The sequence below is a fragment of the Thalia democratica genome, chromosome 6 (genome assembly GCF_965202585.1).
Source record: "Thalia democratica chromosome 6, ktThaDemo2.hap1.1, whole genome shotgun sequence".
NCBI lineage: Eukaryota > Metazoa > Chordata > Thaliacea > Salpida > Salpidae > Thalia > Thalia democratica.
The window spans coordinates 8,616,444-8,632,388 of NC_139170.1; the positions used below are offsets into that span (position 1 = coordinate 8,616,444).

The following is a 15,945-nucleotide window of genomic DNA, read 5'->3' on the forward strand; positions in this document are numbered from 1 at the left end:
AATGGTCAAAAAATATACTTTCAAAAACCTGGATGAATTTCTGAAAAACGAAAGAAATTTTGAAAACCTGGGTTGAAATTGCAAAAAAATATTTAGCCACTTTGAATATCTGATTTTTAGTTTTTAGTTGATAAAAGCTTAGTACAAAAGTTTGCTTACACATCAATATTTAATTATTTAGTTTGTAACTAAATATTTTTTAGTTACGAACTCTTCTGCATACTTTTATTTTCAAATAATGAAAAAAAAAATTCCTATTTAGAATATTTTTAACAAGACATGGACTTTACAAAGAGTGAGCTAAAAAAGTTGAGGCCAAGGGGAGCAACAATGTACAGTTCACACACTACAACTAGCTATGTTGACGATGTGACTCACATTGAGAAGGACATTTCCAAGGGTGACACACTGCTCTCATTTTCCATCAAGTTCAACTGTAATGTGAGTTGTTTTTTTTTTTTTTGCTTTATATTTTTGAATAAATGTTTCTATATTTATATAAAATTAGCTCTTTACTTTGATTTCTTTTAAATAATTTTTCATTTATTTCTCAGTTTATTTTTAATACAGTGTTATTTTCTATCAAATATCACGTTTACCAATTAAAGGTTTCTTTTAGCCCCATTTTTTTTAAAGTTTTGCCACATTTTGTTCTATCAACTCAAAACAGCTTGAGGTTTTTGAAAGTGATCCATTGTTTTCAAAATAGCTTGAGGTTTTGTGTGCACTAGGATGCATCTGTTGCCCTGACCTCGGAGTTGATCTAAGTTCAACTTTTTGTACTCGGAAAATTACATAAAAAGACAGAATAAAAAAAATAGCGTCTTTATTAAAGTTTATAAATTACTTTAATAGTAAGATTTAAGGGCATAGGGGGGGGGTAAACACCCTTTTTTGGTTTTTGATCTTTTTTTATTAGTTTTTACTAAGCTACAAGGTGCTTTTTACAGATTTAAAAAAATCAAAATAGTTTTTGAGATATAGCTGGTCAAAGTCGAAGCCGACAATAGGATCCTTATGGGAGGCGCAAACTAAAACTGCAAAAATAGACTATTTCACTAAAAATCTATCTTCTCCTACGTTTTTTAAAATAACTACCTCAAACTTTCAGGAAATGTTCCTTGATATATTTAGAAAATTCTGTCGGAAGGAATTTTTTTAAAAATAAAAAATAAAATTTTTATATAAAAAATAAACAAAAAAAACAGTTTTTTTTTTTGTTTTTTTGTTATAAAACTTTTATTTTTTAATTTTTTTAAATTCTGTTCTGACAGAATTTTCTAAATACTGCAAGGAACATTTCCTGAAAATTTGAGGTAGTTGTCTCAAAAAACGTAGGAGGAGATAGATTTTTAGTGATTTCTAGTTATTTGACGTTTTAGTTTGCACCTCCCATAAGGATCCTATTGTTGCCTCTGACTTTGACCGGCTATATCTCAAAAATTATTTTGAATTTTTTTAATCTGTAAAAAGCATCTTGTAGCTTAGTAAAAACTATATAAAATAATTTATTATATATAAAATTATTTGCCTATAAGTAACTACTTTAATTAAAAAACAAAAAATTTATAACCACTGAACGGATTTAAAGCTGGTTCTGTATTTAGTTCAATAGAAAAAATCAAAAATGTAAGGCCATAGGGTTTATATATAAATTTTTTTTTTTTCTTATATTTTGCTCTAAGATAAGGTATGTACCAGGGGCGTCGCGTGGGGTGTTGCACTGCCACAACTGCACCACCTTGAAATTTTGTAAGAAAAAAAAAAAGTATCTATAACGTTTCTGTATTTTTTAGAACAAAATCTCTTTTAAAACTCCAATTTTGAAAACGACCATTTTGCCCACTTCACTGCCGCAAACTCTTAGCTGACTGCCGCAAATGAACTCAAAAAAGCAAAATTTCTTCAAGAATTACCGCAAAATCAATATCTTGTGGTAAGTAAGTTAAGTTGAAAATTCCCTAAAACAGGACTTGCTTAAGTATCATCTACAAGCTATTGTAAACATAAATTAAAATCAAAGCTAAGCTTCTGCTAAGTGCAAAGGATTAAACTTAAGTTTATCTACCCACATGATTTTTCAATTTAAGAGATCACTTCTATTAAAACGAAACAATAAAAGAACTAAACTTGTCATAAATTACATATCTTGAAAAAAACAGATAAAAAACCTAAATCACCAAAGTCTTAAAAATTTGATTTTTTATTTTAATCTGCATACATAAACTTAACTATAACTGATTATTGTTATCATAAAGTTAGTAAAATATTTAATTAAATTATATTTAAATGTAAAATTTGAGTTCTAAAAAAAATGTTAAGAAGTTTATTATAGACTTCTAGTTTACTCTTACAGAAAAATAATTTAGATTTATATTAAATAAAAATTAGTATTATTGAAACATACACATATTTAAATAAAGTAAATAGCCTTAACTTAGAAACTTTGATTACTTAAAGTAGTTTAACATTTTAGGAAAATTTAGTCTACTTAATATGACTTTTGGTTTAATTTTTTCATAAACAAAGCAAACATTTTAGATAAAATTGTTGAAACATGGTTGTCTTGCCTCATAATCAGGATAACTTAGAAATTTAAAAAAACTCAAGATGACCCAAGATAAATTAAAACAGGCCAAATTAGAAAAATATTCAGGCTGACTAAAGCAGTTTTAGTTTTATACTCTGGAAATAACAAGCTTATTTAAAATTAAAAAATAAGTGTTTTACCCCTATGGCCACATGAAAACTAACTAACCAGTTTTTTTACTGCTATAATGGTTACATATTTATAATTTGTCTTTAAATTTATTGAAAAGTCAACAGCCTCACCAACCAAACTTAAAAAAGTTGAGCTCCTGAGAAAAATACTGTCATAAAAATGAAAAACAAATTAAATTTAAATAAAGAAAACATACCCTTAAAGAACTATTGAACTCCAACAAAAAAACATTAAATTTAGAAAAAAAGTCAATAAAAATCTTAATGTTTAGAAAAAAAAATTGTGCAAAATAGTGAAGGGTAAGGGGGGGGGGGGTGTATAGGCTCTTTTTTTATGTTGTTCTTATTTTAACTTTTTCAGAAAGCTAATAGTTACTCTTTAATAAACTTGAAATTTCCAATTAAACTTTTAGATACAACTGGTCAAAGCCAGAGAGTACAATGATTTATTATACAAGGAGCAAACCAAAACAGCAAAAAAATATAATTTTACTGAAAACTATTCTCCATAATTTTTAAAGCAATTTTTATCAAACTTTTTCATCCTACTTTTTATAAAGTTTTATACTTTTGTTGAAGAGAAGTTTTAAATTTTTAAGTATCAATATATATTTTTATATATACAAAAAAAAATTACTTTTGTTATAACTTTTTTTTTCTTTGTGTTTTAAATATCTATTTTAGCAAATTGTTTTGTTTTATAAAAGAAACATCTAAAGATTTTGAGGCCAACATATAAAAAAAAAAATGATTATAGTGATTTGATTTATTTGTTGTTTGAGTTTAAATTATATTAATAAGGATTCTTTTGTACCATTGACTGTGAATAACCAAATCTCAAAAATTAATATGAACATTTTATATTGATAAAAGATGACTTATAGTTAAATTAAAACTATACAAAATGATTTTAGTAAAATAATTCTAAAGTAGATGTTAAGGGCTTAAAAGGGGGATGGGTTAAAACACTTTTTTTTAACCCTGTTTTAGTTTGTGCCTCCCATAAGGAACCTTTTGTTGCCTTTGACTTTGACCGGCTATATCTAAAAAAATATTTTAAATTTTGAAAATCTGTAAAAAGCATCTTGTTGCTTAGTAAAAATTACATAAAATAAGATCAAATTGTGAAAAAAGTGTTTCATCCCGACTCAAGGTCACTCAAAACAGTTTTTTGACTCAAAGAGTGGCAACCTTGTTTTTAGAGTGGCAACCTTGTTTTTTTTTTTTTTTTAATATTGAAACTGTTTATTAGTTTACTCTATTTAGCTAAAACATTTTTTTGTTGAACAAGGTAATTGCTATTTTTATAGATTTTATAACTAGGAAAATGCAGAAAAATACTTGTGAAGTAAATTGGACAGTTTCTAAGCTTAAATCATGCCAGTTATCAGAGTTAACAGAGGAAATTATACCTGCAGTTGAAATTTTGTATAACATCATGCAATGCACAGACTTAACTGTTCAAAAAGTTAAACAACATTTGGAAACATTTCAAGCTGCAGTCAACAGTATAAGAAATTCAAATAGTACAGAGAATGTTAAAAAAGCCTTTCTTCTTCAGCAAAAGAAGTCTGCGATAGTGTCAGCTTTAACATCATTGAAAGGTTCAAGTTTTCAGGCCATTTAAGAATTTCGCAGTTATTTTTGGCAAAATATTTTACTGTTTATAAATCTTGTTTTCCTTTAAAGCTTATAGAAACAGTGAAGAAGTGTTATCCTGTAGTTAAATGTAAACAGTTAGAAAGAGAACTGAAAACATGTTATTCACGTACAGAAATGCATCAGGATGCTTTAGTGAAAATATTGTTATATCTTGAAGAACATAACCTGACTAAAATATTTAACGAGACTGCAAAGCTTCTTATAATTTTGATAACTATTCCCATGACTAGTGTAGAAGCTAAAAGAACATTTTCATCTTTGAAAAGGATAAAAACATTTTTGAGAAAGACCATGGGTCAGTCAAGGTTTAATTCTTTAAGTGTAATTTCAATTGGTAGGGACTTACTTAAAAACTAGTTTCAAGGAAGAGGTGATGGAGAAGTTTATCAACCTAAAGGAGAGAAGAATGAATTTTAGTTACAAAGGTGAAAAGTAAGAGTTTAAGTATTTATGTTTGCAAAGTTAGAACTTCAGATTTATTTTTTAGGTATACATTCAGTAGTAACCATTTTCTGTACTAAGAAAGTTTAGTTTTTCTTTAAAAAGTTGTAATTTGTACATAAGATTTTCTTTGTTTGTAGACTTTTTAATTTACTTGCCAAGCTTTATTATGCATTTCTTTTTTGTTTAGTTAAGAATAAATAAAACTATTTTTTTAGTTTGGTATTTAATCCAATATTTTTCAAGTAAAGTTTTGAAGCTAAAATGAAATATTATTATATTTGCTGTGTTTTCTATTAAAATGTAAGTTTGTTATATCTAAACTGTAAGCTACTTTAAGTTTTAACTTTAGAGCCTTTGTAAAACTTAATATTATTTAGTTTGCTTGTTTTACTTTTGAGTTTTTTACTTAGTCAAACTTTTTTTTTATCTTAATTGTGTTTTAAAATTCTTTAAAATTTCTTTACTGAGTAATGTAAGTTATTCTTTAAAAAAATTTCAATTTGTACACATTATTTTATTTCTTTGTAGACTTTTAAATTTACCTGCCAAGTATAAATAGGTTTTTTTTCAATTAAATATTAGTAAAATAATTATAAATAGTTTGATGTTAAATTAATATAGTATTTTTTAACTAAAGTTGAGGCTAAAAGAAATATTATTGCATTTGCTGTATTTTCTTATTATAATATTAGTCTGTTTAATCTAAATTGTAAGTTAGAGACTTCGTAAAATTTGATATTTATGAGCTTGCTTATTTTACTTTTGTGTTTTCAACTTAGTAGTTAAGCTATTTTTTTTCAAACATCAACAGTTTTAATTAGTTATAAGTTGATACTCGTTTATTTTTTTCATTATTTAGCAGTAAATAAGCAATTATTTTCTACTTAGTAAAATAAATAATTTTACTCAAAATAAACTTGCAGTTTGTACAAAACCTTTTTTTGTTTTGTTTGCAGACTTTTTAATTTTCTTGCCAAGTCTAATAAGACTTTTATTATTTTGTTAAGTTAAACATTAGTAAAATAACTATTCTTAGTATGATGGTTAATCAAATATTTTTTAAATAAAGTTGAGGCAAAAAAAAGAACTAATAAAGTTGCTGTATTTTTCAATATAATAAAAAATTGTTTTGTCTAAATTTTTTCTACTGTTAGTTTAAACTTTAAAGTCTTCTTAGAAATTAATACTCATAAGTAAGCTAACATTTTTTGAGTCTTTTAAATTACTTAATTTTTTTTTCTATTCCTATATTTACTTTAATTTTCGAAGTATATACCTTTTTTTAAAAGTTATTTTCTTAAATAATTTTTTTTTGAAAAAATAAATTTTTTATTTTTTAACAAAATTTCCCAAACTACATTAGCAACTTAATGTAATTGTTATAGAAAAAGATTTATTTAAGATAAAAAAGAGTTTTAAAGTAGGGGATTTTTTAAAATTCTGCACCACCTAAGAAAAATACCACGCGACGCCACTGGTATGTACCAACCGTTTTTAACTGTTTTTTTTTAACCACCTGAACTTTTTATATAAATATAAGAGATCAACGTTTATAACTTTCCTACGGAGGGTTTAAACTAAAAAGGCAAAAATAGATTATTTTGCTAAAAATCAATTTTCTTCTGGTTTTGAACAGTATTTAAAACTTGATTAGTCTAATTATTAAAAGATTATTTTTATAAATGTTAAGTTTTTACTTATTTTTTTTCATTGAAATTATTCAAAGAAAGTAGACCTTATCTTAAATTTTGGTCACAATAATAATTTTTTTTTAATAATCTGGTTAATACAAGTATTATTTTTAATTGAAAAGAACATTCTTTAAAATTTTTAATTAAATTGTTTCAAAAAAGAAAGCGAACAAAAACTTTAAAAAATATAATGAATATTCCTAGAAAATGGCTCATGACAGTTTTTTGTTTCATCTGTTTGTATCAGTATCTTTTTACAGAACTGGTTGTATATAAAATTTAATTTAAGTTCTTTATTCCATAAAATATTATTTTATAGTATACTGTTTTAGCTTAAACTCAAAGCCAATATTATTTTTGAAATGTTGGATACCTGTATGTAATCAATTTATGTTTTATATAGCCTGAGTTATTTTGCTAAATTAAGTGTTTTAAATATTTATCATTGAGTACATAAATAATTAACTACTTGTACAAATTCCAATATGTAGATTAGTTTCAACATAAATAAGGACAAGAAATAAATATACATATATTTGTGTTTTTATCTTAGGTTCACTGAGTAACTGATTTATTTAACATTTTATTTAAAACTACTTTGTTTAATAAAAAACAAGTTCCAAACACTTATTAATTTAGTTTATAAAGCTTTACTCATCTTAATAAAATTGTAGATTAGAACATGCAGCTTGTTTACCTCTAAGCATGTTAAACAAACAAATTTTCAAAATTATTATGTAATTTTCACAAAATGCACTTAAGTTGCATTAAATGATTGTTTGTTTAAGTAATAAAACATACAAGTAAGTTTAGAACAAACAAAAGTTTTTTTATAAATTATGTTTTTATTTAAACTTTAACCATTATTGTACCATTATTAATTTATTATATAAGCAACTTAGTTAAATTTTTAATAGCATTACACAACAATGATAAACTTGTATTTTTTTTACTTCTGTATACTAAGTATTTTATAAGATCAAATTTGTTTGTTATTTATCATAGTTTAAATTTTAAAAGGATCACTCAAAAGCATTATAAGTTATTAGATACTTCTTACTCATAGTTATATTTTATATCATACACTTTTTATTATAATAAAGCATTTTTCTTTGGTCCAGGAAAATTACAATCAAAAAAAAAACTATTTATTATTTTATGTTGTTTACCAAAGTACATAAAGTTAGTTGGATATTCTATGTTATGCATTTTACACGGTTGCCAAAAAACATGAAATCCTGGAGAAACCTGGAATTTAACAATTTTTAGGCAAAAAAAAAGCTGGAAAAAACTGGAATTTAAAGATTTAGAAAAAAACTTTGATTTTTGTACAAAAATCACAAAAATACCTGCAGTTTTAAAACTTTTCACACATAAAATAACAAGATGTTGATTAGGTAAGAAAAATCTATCATGAGGGTAAACATTATTTTGTATCATTTTTTTTTTCACTTGTATTACATTTATTATTGCATATATTATATTTTTAATGTTGTTTTACTACTTAAGATAGTTTTTTTTTAATCTGATGTTTAAATTTCTACTAAAAATATACCTTAAGAATTTTTACAAAAAACCTTTGGACACCTGAATTTAAGCAAAAATGTTATTTTAGTTTAGTTGATTATATCAATAACAAGTACATTAATAATAAATTTAGCTGGTAGATTAAAACAAGCTTTAAGTAGCTCAAGATTATTGAAAATTAAATTTAGCAAATATAATGTTCAAACCATAAAAGCTCTAAATTTTTATTTGTCAAAGTCATAGCTATTCTTTAAACTAACAAAGTTATTTGAAAAACATATATAAATTATTGTCAAATTAGTTTAAACCAGCTTGCTAAAAGTGCAATTTTTGTGGGCAACAAGAAATTTTATTTAAATTGTTTCGTTTGTATGTTGTTACTTTTCTATAGATAATGTACAGTTTAAACATTTATAGCTTACATATTTGTTTACTACGGCTTTTTATATAAAACAAACATAACAAAGTAACTTAAAGTATAAAATATTAGAGAGAATAACAAAAATTCTGCTATTTAATCATATCACTCATTATTGAAATACTCTTCAGTTTATGGCGATTACCAAAATTTACTTTAATTTATTACAAAATTTACAATTTAATGAGTAATCAGAATTTTTAAGCAATTTGCTTTTTTGTATAAAATAAAAAGCTAGAGTTTTTTCATATCAGTTTTAAAGAAAATTAAACACATTCAGGAAAACAGATGTATTTTAGAAGTAATTTTTTTTTTCAGGTAAACGAACTGAAGAAAGCAAACAACCTGACAACAGATCAGGATTTTTACACTCTGAAAAAGATCAGGATACCCGTGAAGAAGCACGGAATATTTGCTGAAGAAGAATCACAAGCTGTTACGTCACATTACGATGACGATGCTAGTGAGGAGAAAGTTGACGTCAGCGGTAGTTCGAACGGTGAAGAATTCCTCAAGTCCATGGATAAGAACATCAAAGACGTTTCTTCTAACAACAAGGAGGTTTTTCTTGTTTTTTTTTTTGTATTACACAAGATTGTACAGTATACTAGTTAGTCAAATGTTAAAATGCTCTAAATCAAGTGGGCTATAATAACAGTTCGTTAGTGTTTAATAAATATAAACAGGTGTTTTGATGTTGATACAATAATGTTATTATACTTTTTTGTATTCTTAATTGGTTTAGTTGAGGATAAGGGTTTAGGGGGTCCACCTCAGGATCAATGTAATTAGTTAATTAATTTATGTAATGTAAATATACAATGGTATTTCATAAAAGAATTTAACATGGTTTTAGAAAAATTAATAATATTAAATTTCGAATTAGTTTGTATAAAAAGGATGTCTGTTTAGTAGTTGTTTTTTGATTTATTTATGTGTAAATCTGCACAAACTTGTTTGATTAATTTTATGTAAACTTTTATAGCGTGGGAGAATAAAAACTTTGTTTATTTATGTAAAACAACATCAATTAAACTCAAAATAGCCAATCATTAATACTCGTAAACTATCAAAACGTGTATTGTTTACGTGATTTTTAAAGTTTTGATTATAGTGGAGTATTGTTTAAATACTAAACTACTTATTACTATTTTATTTTTTATTATTATGGAACTAAAATAAATACTTTAGGTATGTAAAGTAGAAATGTTATTACAAACAAAACACAAAGCAAATTAAAATTTTTTTTTTGCATTAATCAACTCTTCTTGGTACTTAAAAACCTATTCTAACCAAAGTTACAGCTATTATATGGTTTTTGGATTGTACTAAGAGTTATTTGTTAAGCTTTTTATATGTTATGTATACAAAAATCAATGATGTTTCACACAGGTACTGGAGGAAGTGGTGACGACTCTGGGTTCGAACACATACCGCCCCTTGAGGGTGACATCCGGCAACAGCGAGTGTTCCCATGACAACTGGAGGTGGTACCTGGCAACCATGGTGTTGGTAGGCGTGCTGGTTATCATAGTGATCACGTCAGACCTGATGGAACTCAGTAGTGAGAAACCGCATGATGACGTCATCAGGCAATACAGTCACCATTCATACGATGATGTGTAATATGACGTCATATTGTTGTAAATTTTATGCATTTAGTTTATTAGACCTAGGCTAAGTGACCACAAGCAAAATTTTACTTCAAATTGATATTAACAATATTTTTCCTTGAACTTTGTGGCTACTAGTAAAATGATTTAATTTAATCCTTTTTATGACAAAAGTATCTTTTTAATTTTATCCAAATTTTTATTAGTGAATAATATTCAGACAACCTCTCTTATTCAACAAGAGTTTAAAAGTAGTTCTTTTGAGTTTAAAAAAAACATATTTTGCCTAAAAAAAATTTTTCTAGTGGGTGTTTTACAATTCTACTTATGTTTAGTAGTCGGCAAAAAGATTAAAACTTTAGTTTTTATTCAAGTTTGATAGCCTACAGAAATATAAAAAACGATTGGTTGTTAATTAGTTCTAAAAAAAATTAGTTAAACTACTTTTGCTTTTAATTACAATAAACACGTTTGGTTCTAATGAGTTGATATTAAAATCGTTTATGATTTGTTTACTTTAATCACAAACTCTAAAATTTAAAGAAAAAAAATATATTTACTCACCAAACTTTATATTTCTTTTTATTTAGTTATTCAATTTTCCAAAAGTATTAGTCAATGATAACGGCTTTAGTTGTTCATTTTAAACATTTTTAGCGTAGAAATAGATTTTGAAGCTTTAAGATGCATATGTACTCATTTTGTTAGTATACAAAACTTGACAAATTTATTTAATTTAATGGTTGATTAGTTATTGTGCTGTGAAGTTTTCTTTTTATGACCGTATACAGATGACAAAGGTTTATTTTACCAAAATCGCTTCATAAAACTTCAATTCTTTTTTGTTATAGTGAGACCATTTCTATGCTTGTAAAGGCAAAACTGTTGAATAAATTTCAATCATACTTACAAGGGTATTGCTGACATTTAAAAATGTTAAAATGAGTAAAATATTTATTAAAAGGGTCGTTGCAAATAATGTTAAAATTTTGATACAAATTTTTTACAAAGTTATTTTATCTAACAACTTATTACAAACTTCTGACATTTTTACTTATTTAAATTTTATTGGTGTGTTAAAATATAGTTCTATGCAGAAAGTATGTAGTCTTAAAAAAGTTAAAACAAGTTTATATACTTTTTTCCAATTTTTGATATCTATACGAGTTTTGGATAATTTTTTGAAGCATTTTTTAATGAACTAATGTTGCTATACATTTGTTTTTTGAATAAATCTTTTTTTTTTATCGTTGTTGTTTTATTTTTACCACTAGTTAAATTTCAGCTGATATTTTATAAAGAAGTTATTATCATTAAATTAAAGTAAGGTATTTTTATCTGAAATCACTTTTAAACATTTTAAACTATTTAAATAAATAGCTTTTATTAGTTCTTTTTAATCAAATTAGAAGTTTAAAAATACTTAGTTATTCATATTTCATTATTATTTTTGATATATACAAAAAATGAGCTTATAAAAAAAGCATTTAACACTAAATTTTTCTTTTTAACTTTTAATCTACATAAACAATACTTTGTAAAAGTTCTTCCAACTTAAAAATATTATATCTCCCAAACTTAAATTGCTTTCAAAAATAATTCACCCAATACATTTATTGAATAAGAAGGAATCGTTAAGGTGGTGGTAAGTTTTTTGGTGTAAATTTTATATGTTTTCAAAAAGTAAAATAAAAATGCTTGTAGCTACTTTTACTGAACCAATTCATTAACTTTAAAATAACTATTGAAATAAGTAAACTTGAATGTACTTTTTTTTAATAAATGATTTAAAACAGTTTTTGTTTTTTTGTGTTCAACTCATTTTATCTACTTTTTTGATATTTTAACTATTTTCAACACGATTAAGGTTATTTTAGCTTTGAATATATTCATACAGATTTATTATCATTAATCACTGAATAAATTAATGATCGTACTGAGCATAAAGTTGTTAATCAAAAAAAAATTATGCGCTTAGTCAAGGTTACTTTGTTTAATAAAAACAGTTGTTAAAACCAGTTTTAGATGAAGCATTTTTCTTCAAGCATACATATTTTAATATTAGCTAAAGCTTTGTCATTTTTGTTGTTAAGTCATAAAAGTCAAGCACAATTTTTTTTTTTACAATATTGCTTAGTATAATATAAAACATCGCTTTACTGTTACTCCACTTAAATTTTAAGCGAGGAAAAAGCTACCTGAAACTTCAATTTAGTAGAAAAAAAAATTTAAAATATTTTTTCGCCAGTTTCACTGCAAAAATGTATCTAAGTACATGTAAAGCCGGTAGAATGTTATTGTAAAAGTCTTTAAGTTGTTAAAAAATATTTAACAAACTAATTATCAGAACAACTAATCCTACGTTTATTATTCTATGACTAATTAAATTTTTGCCGCTAAGGAAAAACAAAACATCAGTTTATTATAAGTCTTAAATTTATGCTAGTTAATAATTTATTTAGTATGAAGGTTTAACATTTAGTTACAGTTAAAGGTATTAAGCTTATTTGCAATATTTAAATCAATCGGTTCCATTTAGAAGAGCCGAAGTAAAAACGGAAAAAAAAGTTAGACTATGTATTTAGAAACCTACGTTTTTCAATAGTTTTCTGAGTTTCTTAATTAAGTCCAAAACTTGATAGTTAACAATACTATTATAGGTTTTATTTTACCAAAAATACAATTATTTATTCTTTTTTGATAAAAAGCTTCATTCAGTAAAATTGAAATCGTGATTATAAGAACACTTCTTATAAATAATTTTATATTTTGTTTAAAAGTTTGAAACAGAAAACTAAACAACAAATTAGACAACTTCAATGTAAATAAATACAAACAGGTTATTTTTCCATGAACAATACCTAAATATTGTTTTTGATGATTAAAAACTCGTAAAATGATATTTTTTCGTTGTATTAGCTTAACGTAAAGCAACTATTATAAAGACTTTTTGAGTCTAATCTTTAACTATTCATGGTTAAAAGATTTAATTTTCCTTTGTCTGATCAGCTAAATAACTGACAGTATCACTTTTAATATGCTTTTAATATAAGTAAATCATAAAAATATAAATTGTATTTCCGATACTTAAATTTAAATTAATAACTGCGATTGTGATTGTAGTTTTTGTAATTTTTATTAACTGGATATGATTATTACAAAAAAGAATCTAAACCTGAAAAACTACTATATTATACACAAAAAAAGATCTATTACATTCACTTAAAAGTTTCCAATAACAAATTAAATACCTTGAGTTACTTAAATACTGCATATTCTCTTTAACGATTACATAAAAGTTGCTTCTTTATAAACAACTAGTTTTTTTTACAGTTATAGATCAAGGTTTTCAAATGAAATAGGAGGCAGTAAGTTTTGAAAGGCGATGATTTAATTACGTTGTTTTTAATGTGGGATAAACATTATATGTGGGGGGAGATATATTTTCTATTCTTCATATGATGGCGATTAAGACTATGATATTGGGAAGCCATGGTATACATATTTAAAATATGGCTGTCATAATACGTAAGTAAAAAAAGTTAGTAGCTTAAAACACTTATAAAGACTTATTTCAAAATTGTAACTGTATGAAGTCAATTTTTTTTCAACAGAAAAAAATTACAAAGACAATACTATCAAATGTTTCAACCACAACAATTTTAGTTATACCCAAGTTAATTAATTTTAATTGTTAGTTTTATTATTTAATTTATTTTAGTAAAACACATAGGTAAAAAACCTCATATATATTTTATAAACATTATATAGTAAAGAGTAAAGACAACAAGTTAAAGACACCAATAAATTTAGATATGCATTATGTATATCAATAGAGTGCGAAAATTAAAAAAAAATAAGAAAAAAGGAACAAAAATAGACAGATTCAATGTTATGAACAATAATTTAAAATATTTAGGAGCTATAACAAACTTCAAGTTTAAGTATAGTGCGTGTGTTTTTAAAAGGTAAGGAACATATAATATAGCCAACTAAACTAAAAGTTTTATACAAAAAAAAGGCTTCAATTTACAAACATTGATCATGGTTATAGGTAAGTTCAGCAGCATGTCTAGACATTTTTAAGTGGTCAGAATATTTTTTTACTCTTTAATTAAGTTTCTTCTAATAATACACTTTAGAGAATTACATAAATGTCTACTATAGGGGTGGGCAACGTACAGCCCGCGGGCCGGATCCTGCCCTCAGAGTGAAAATGACTGGCTCCCGACAGTTTTTAAAATTTTTTAAAGATCGGGCTCGTAAATACCAGCCCGCGAGCGAAGTGACAGGCACGCAAAGGGTAAATATTATAAAATTTTTATATAACTTTTTATAATACTTTTACAAAACATAACTGTAAGAATTTGACTCTAAAAACATGCTAAAAAACGACTTTATAATTTAATGTGTACTAATAAATATACCATTTTTGCCTAATGTTTTGTGTTGTTCTATCTTAGTTGGAATATCTTTTTGTCAAATTACCTCAAGCAAAGTGTTTTTTTTAAGTACGATATTTCATATAAGTACCTTTGTCAATTATATTTATATTTATTATTAGAACATGAGACATGTCTCAATCTACATCTTAAGCTGTCAGAATTGAAAAAGTTTTATAAACTTGGAGGATTCAAAAAAGTGATCAACTGTATCTATAAAATTAGATTCCGGCCGGATCCAAAACTTTTAAACTAGATTCCGATAGGATCTGGATCTTTACTTTAAAATAGTATATAGTCGGATTCGGGTCTAAAAAGTCATTATTTGGCTAGATCCGGATACCAGATCCGGTAAATCACCAATTCGAGATGCTCCGGCCCGGTTGATTTAAAAACGTTGCCCACCCCTAGTCTACTACATAACTGTCTAAAATTTATCATTTAGATAAAAATATTCAAACTTGAACCAATTTTAAAATACCAGTATAACAGAATGCTAACTTTAATAATTAGTCTAACTTTTAGTAATTAGTTAAAATATGTTCCAAGTGGAGTTATTATTGACAATGCTGAAATTTTGCAACACACTGTAAAACTAACATATAACAAAACTTTTATACATAAAAAAAGTAGTACTAGTAAATCGAAAAAAGTTGTGATAATCAGTTTGAAAAAGTTTGAGTTTTATTTTAAATAGAAAATAAATTCAATGATATGTAAATAAATTACTTAGCCAAACAGTTCCAGATAGAGTAATTTAACTAAAACTCAAATTTAAGTCTAAAAATAATTTATAGTATTGAAAACAAACTAAGTAGCAAAATTAAAGAAGTATTCTAACGTTATATAACTTAAAATTGTTTAAAAAACCGGTAGGACTTTTTATGTGTACTATTTTATGGGCACTATTTTATGTGTAGAATTGCTGCATTCAATTTTTGATGTGATGTCATCAAAATTATGTAATACTACACATAATTTTGATGATATCACATCAAAAATTGAATGCAGCAATTCTACACATAAAATAGTGCCCATAAAATAGTACACATAAAAAGTCCTACCGGTTTTTTAAACAATTTTAAGTTTTACAACGTTAGAAAACTTCTTTAATTTTGCTACTTAGGACTTTTTATGTGTAGTATTTTATGGGCACTATTTTATGTGTAGAATTGCTGCAACCAATTCTGCCTATAATTTGATGTGATGTCATTAACATTATGTGTAGTATTTACATGTTGCTGCAATTAAGTTGCTGCAATTAAATGAAAATAAAATACTGTCCAGGCCTTATATAAATATTATATATAATTTTTGAGTTACAAACAAATAAAATAAAAACTTAAATACACATAAACCGATAGTTTGATTTATTTGTACATTTATTTCAATTATATTTTGTAAACTAAAAAAAGTAGTGGCTAGAC

General features: G+C 25.1%; 1 protein-coding gene across 1 annotated transcript; it reads left to right on the forward strand.

Moving 5' to 3' along the window:
• Positions 1-273: 273 nt before the first annotated feature.
• Positions 274-11,323, forward strand: LOC145838542 (lysM and putative peptidoglycan-binding domain-containing protein 3-like). The gene is made up of 3 exons (XM_082946154.1): positions 274-441; positions 8,782-9,024; positions 9,856-11,323. Exons 1-3 carry the CDS (start codon positions 280-282, stop codon positions 10,087-10,089), a joined length of 639 nt encoding a protein of 212 aa, XP_082802280.1. The 5' UTR covers positions 274-279; the 3' UTR covers positions 10,090-11,323.
• Positions 11,324-15,945: the final 4,622 nt, after the last annotated feature.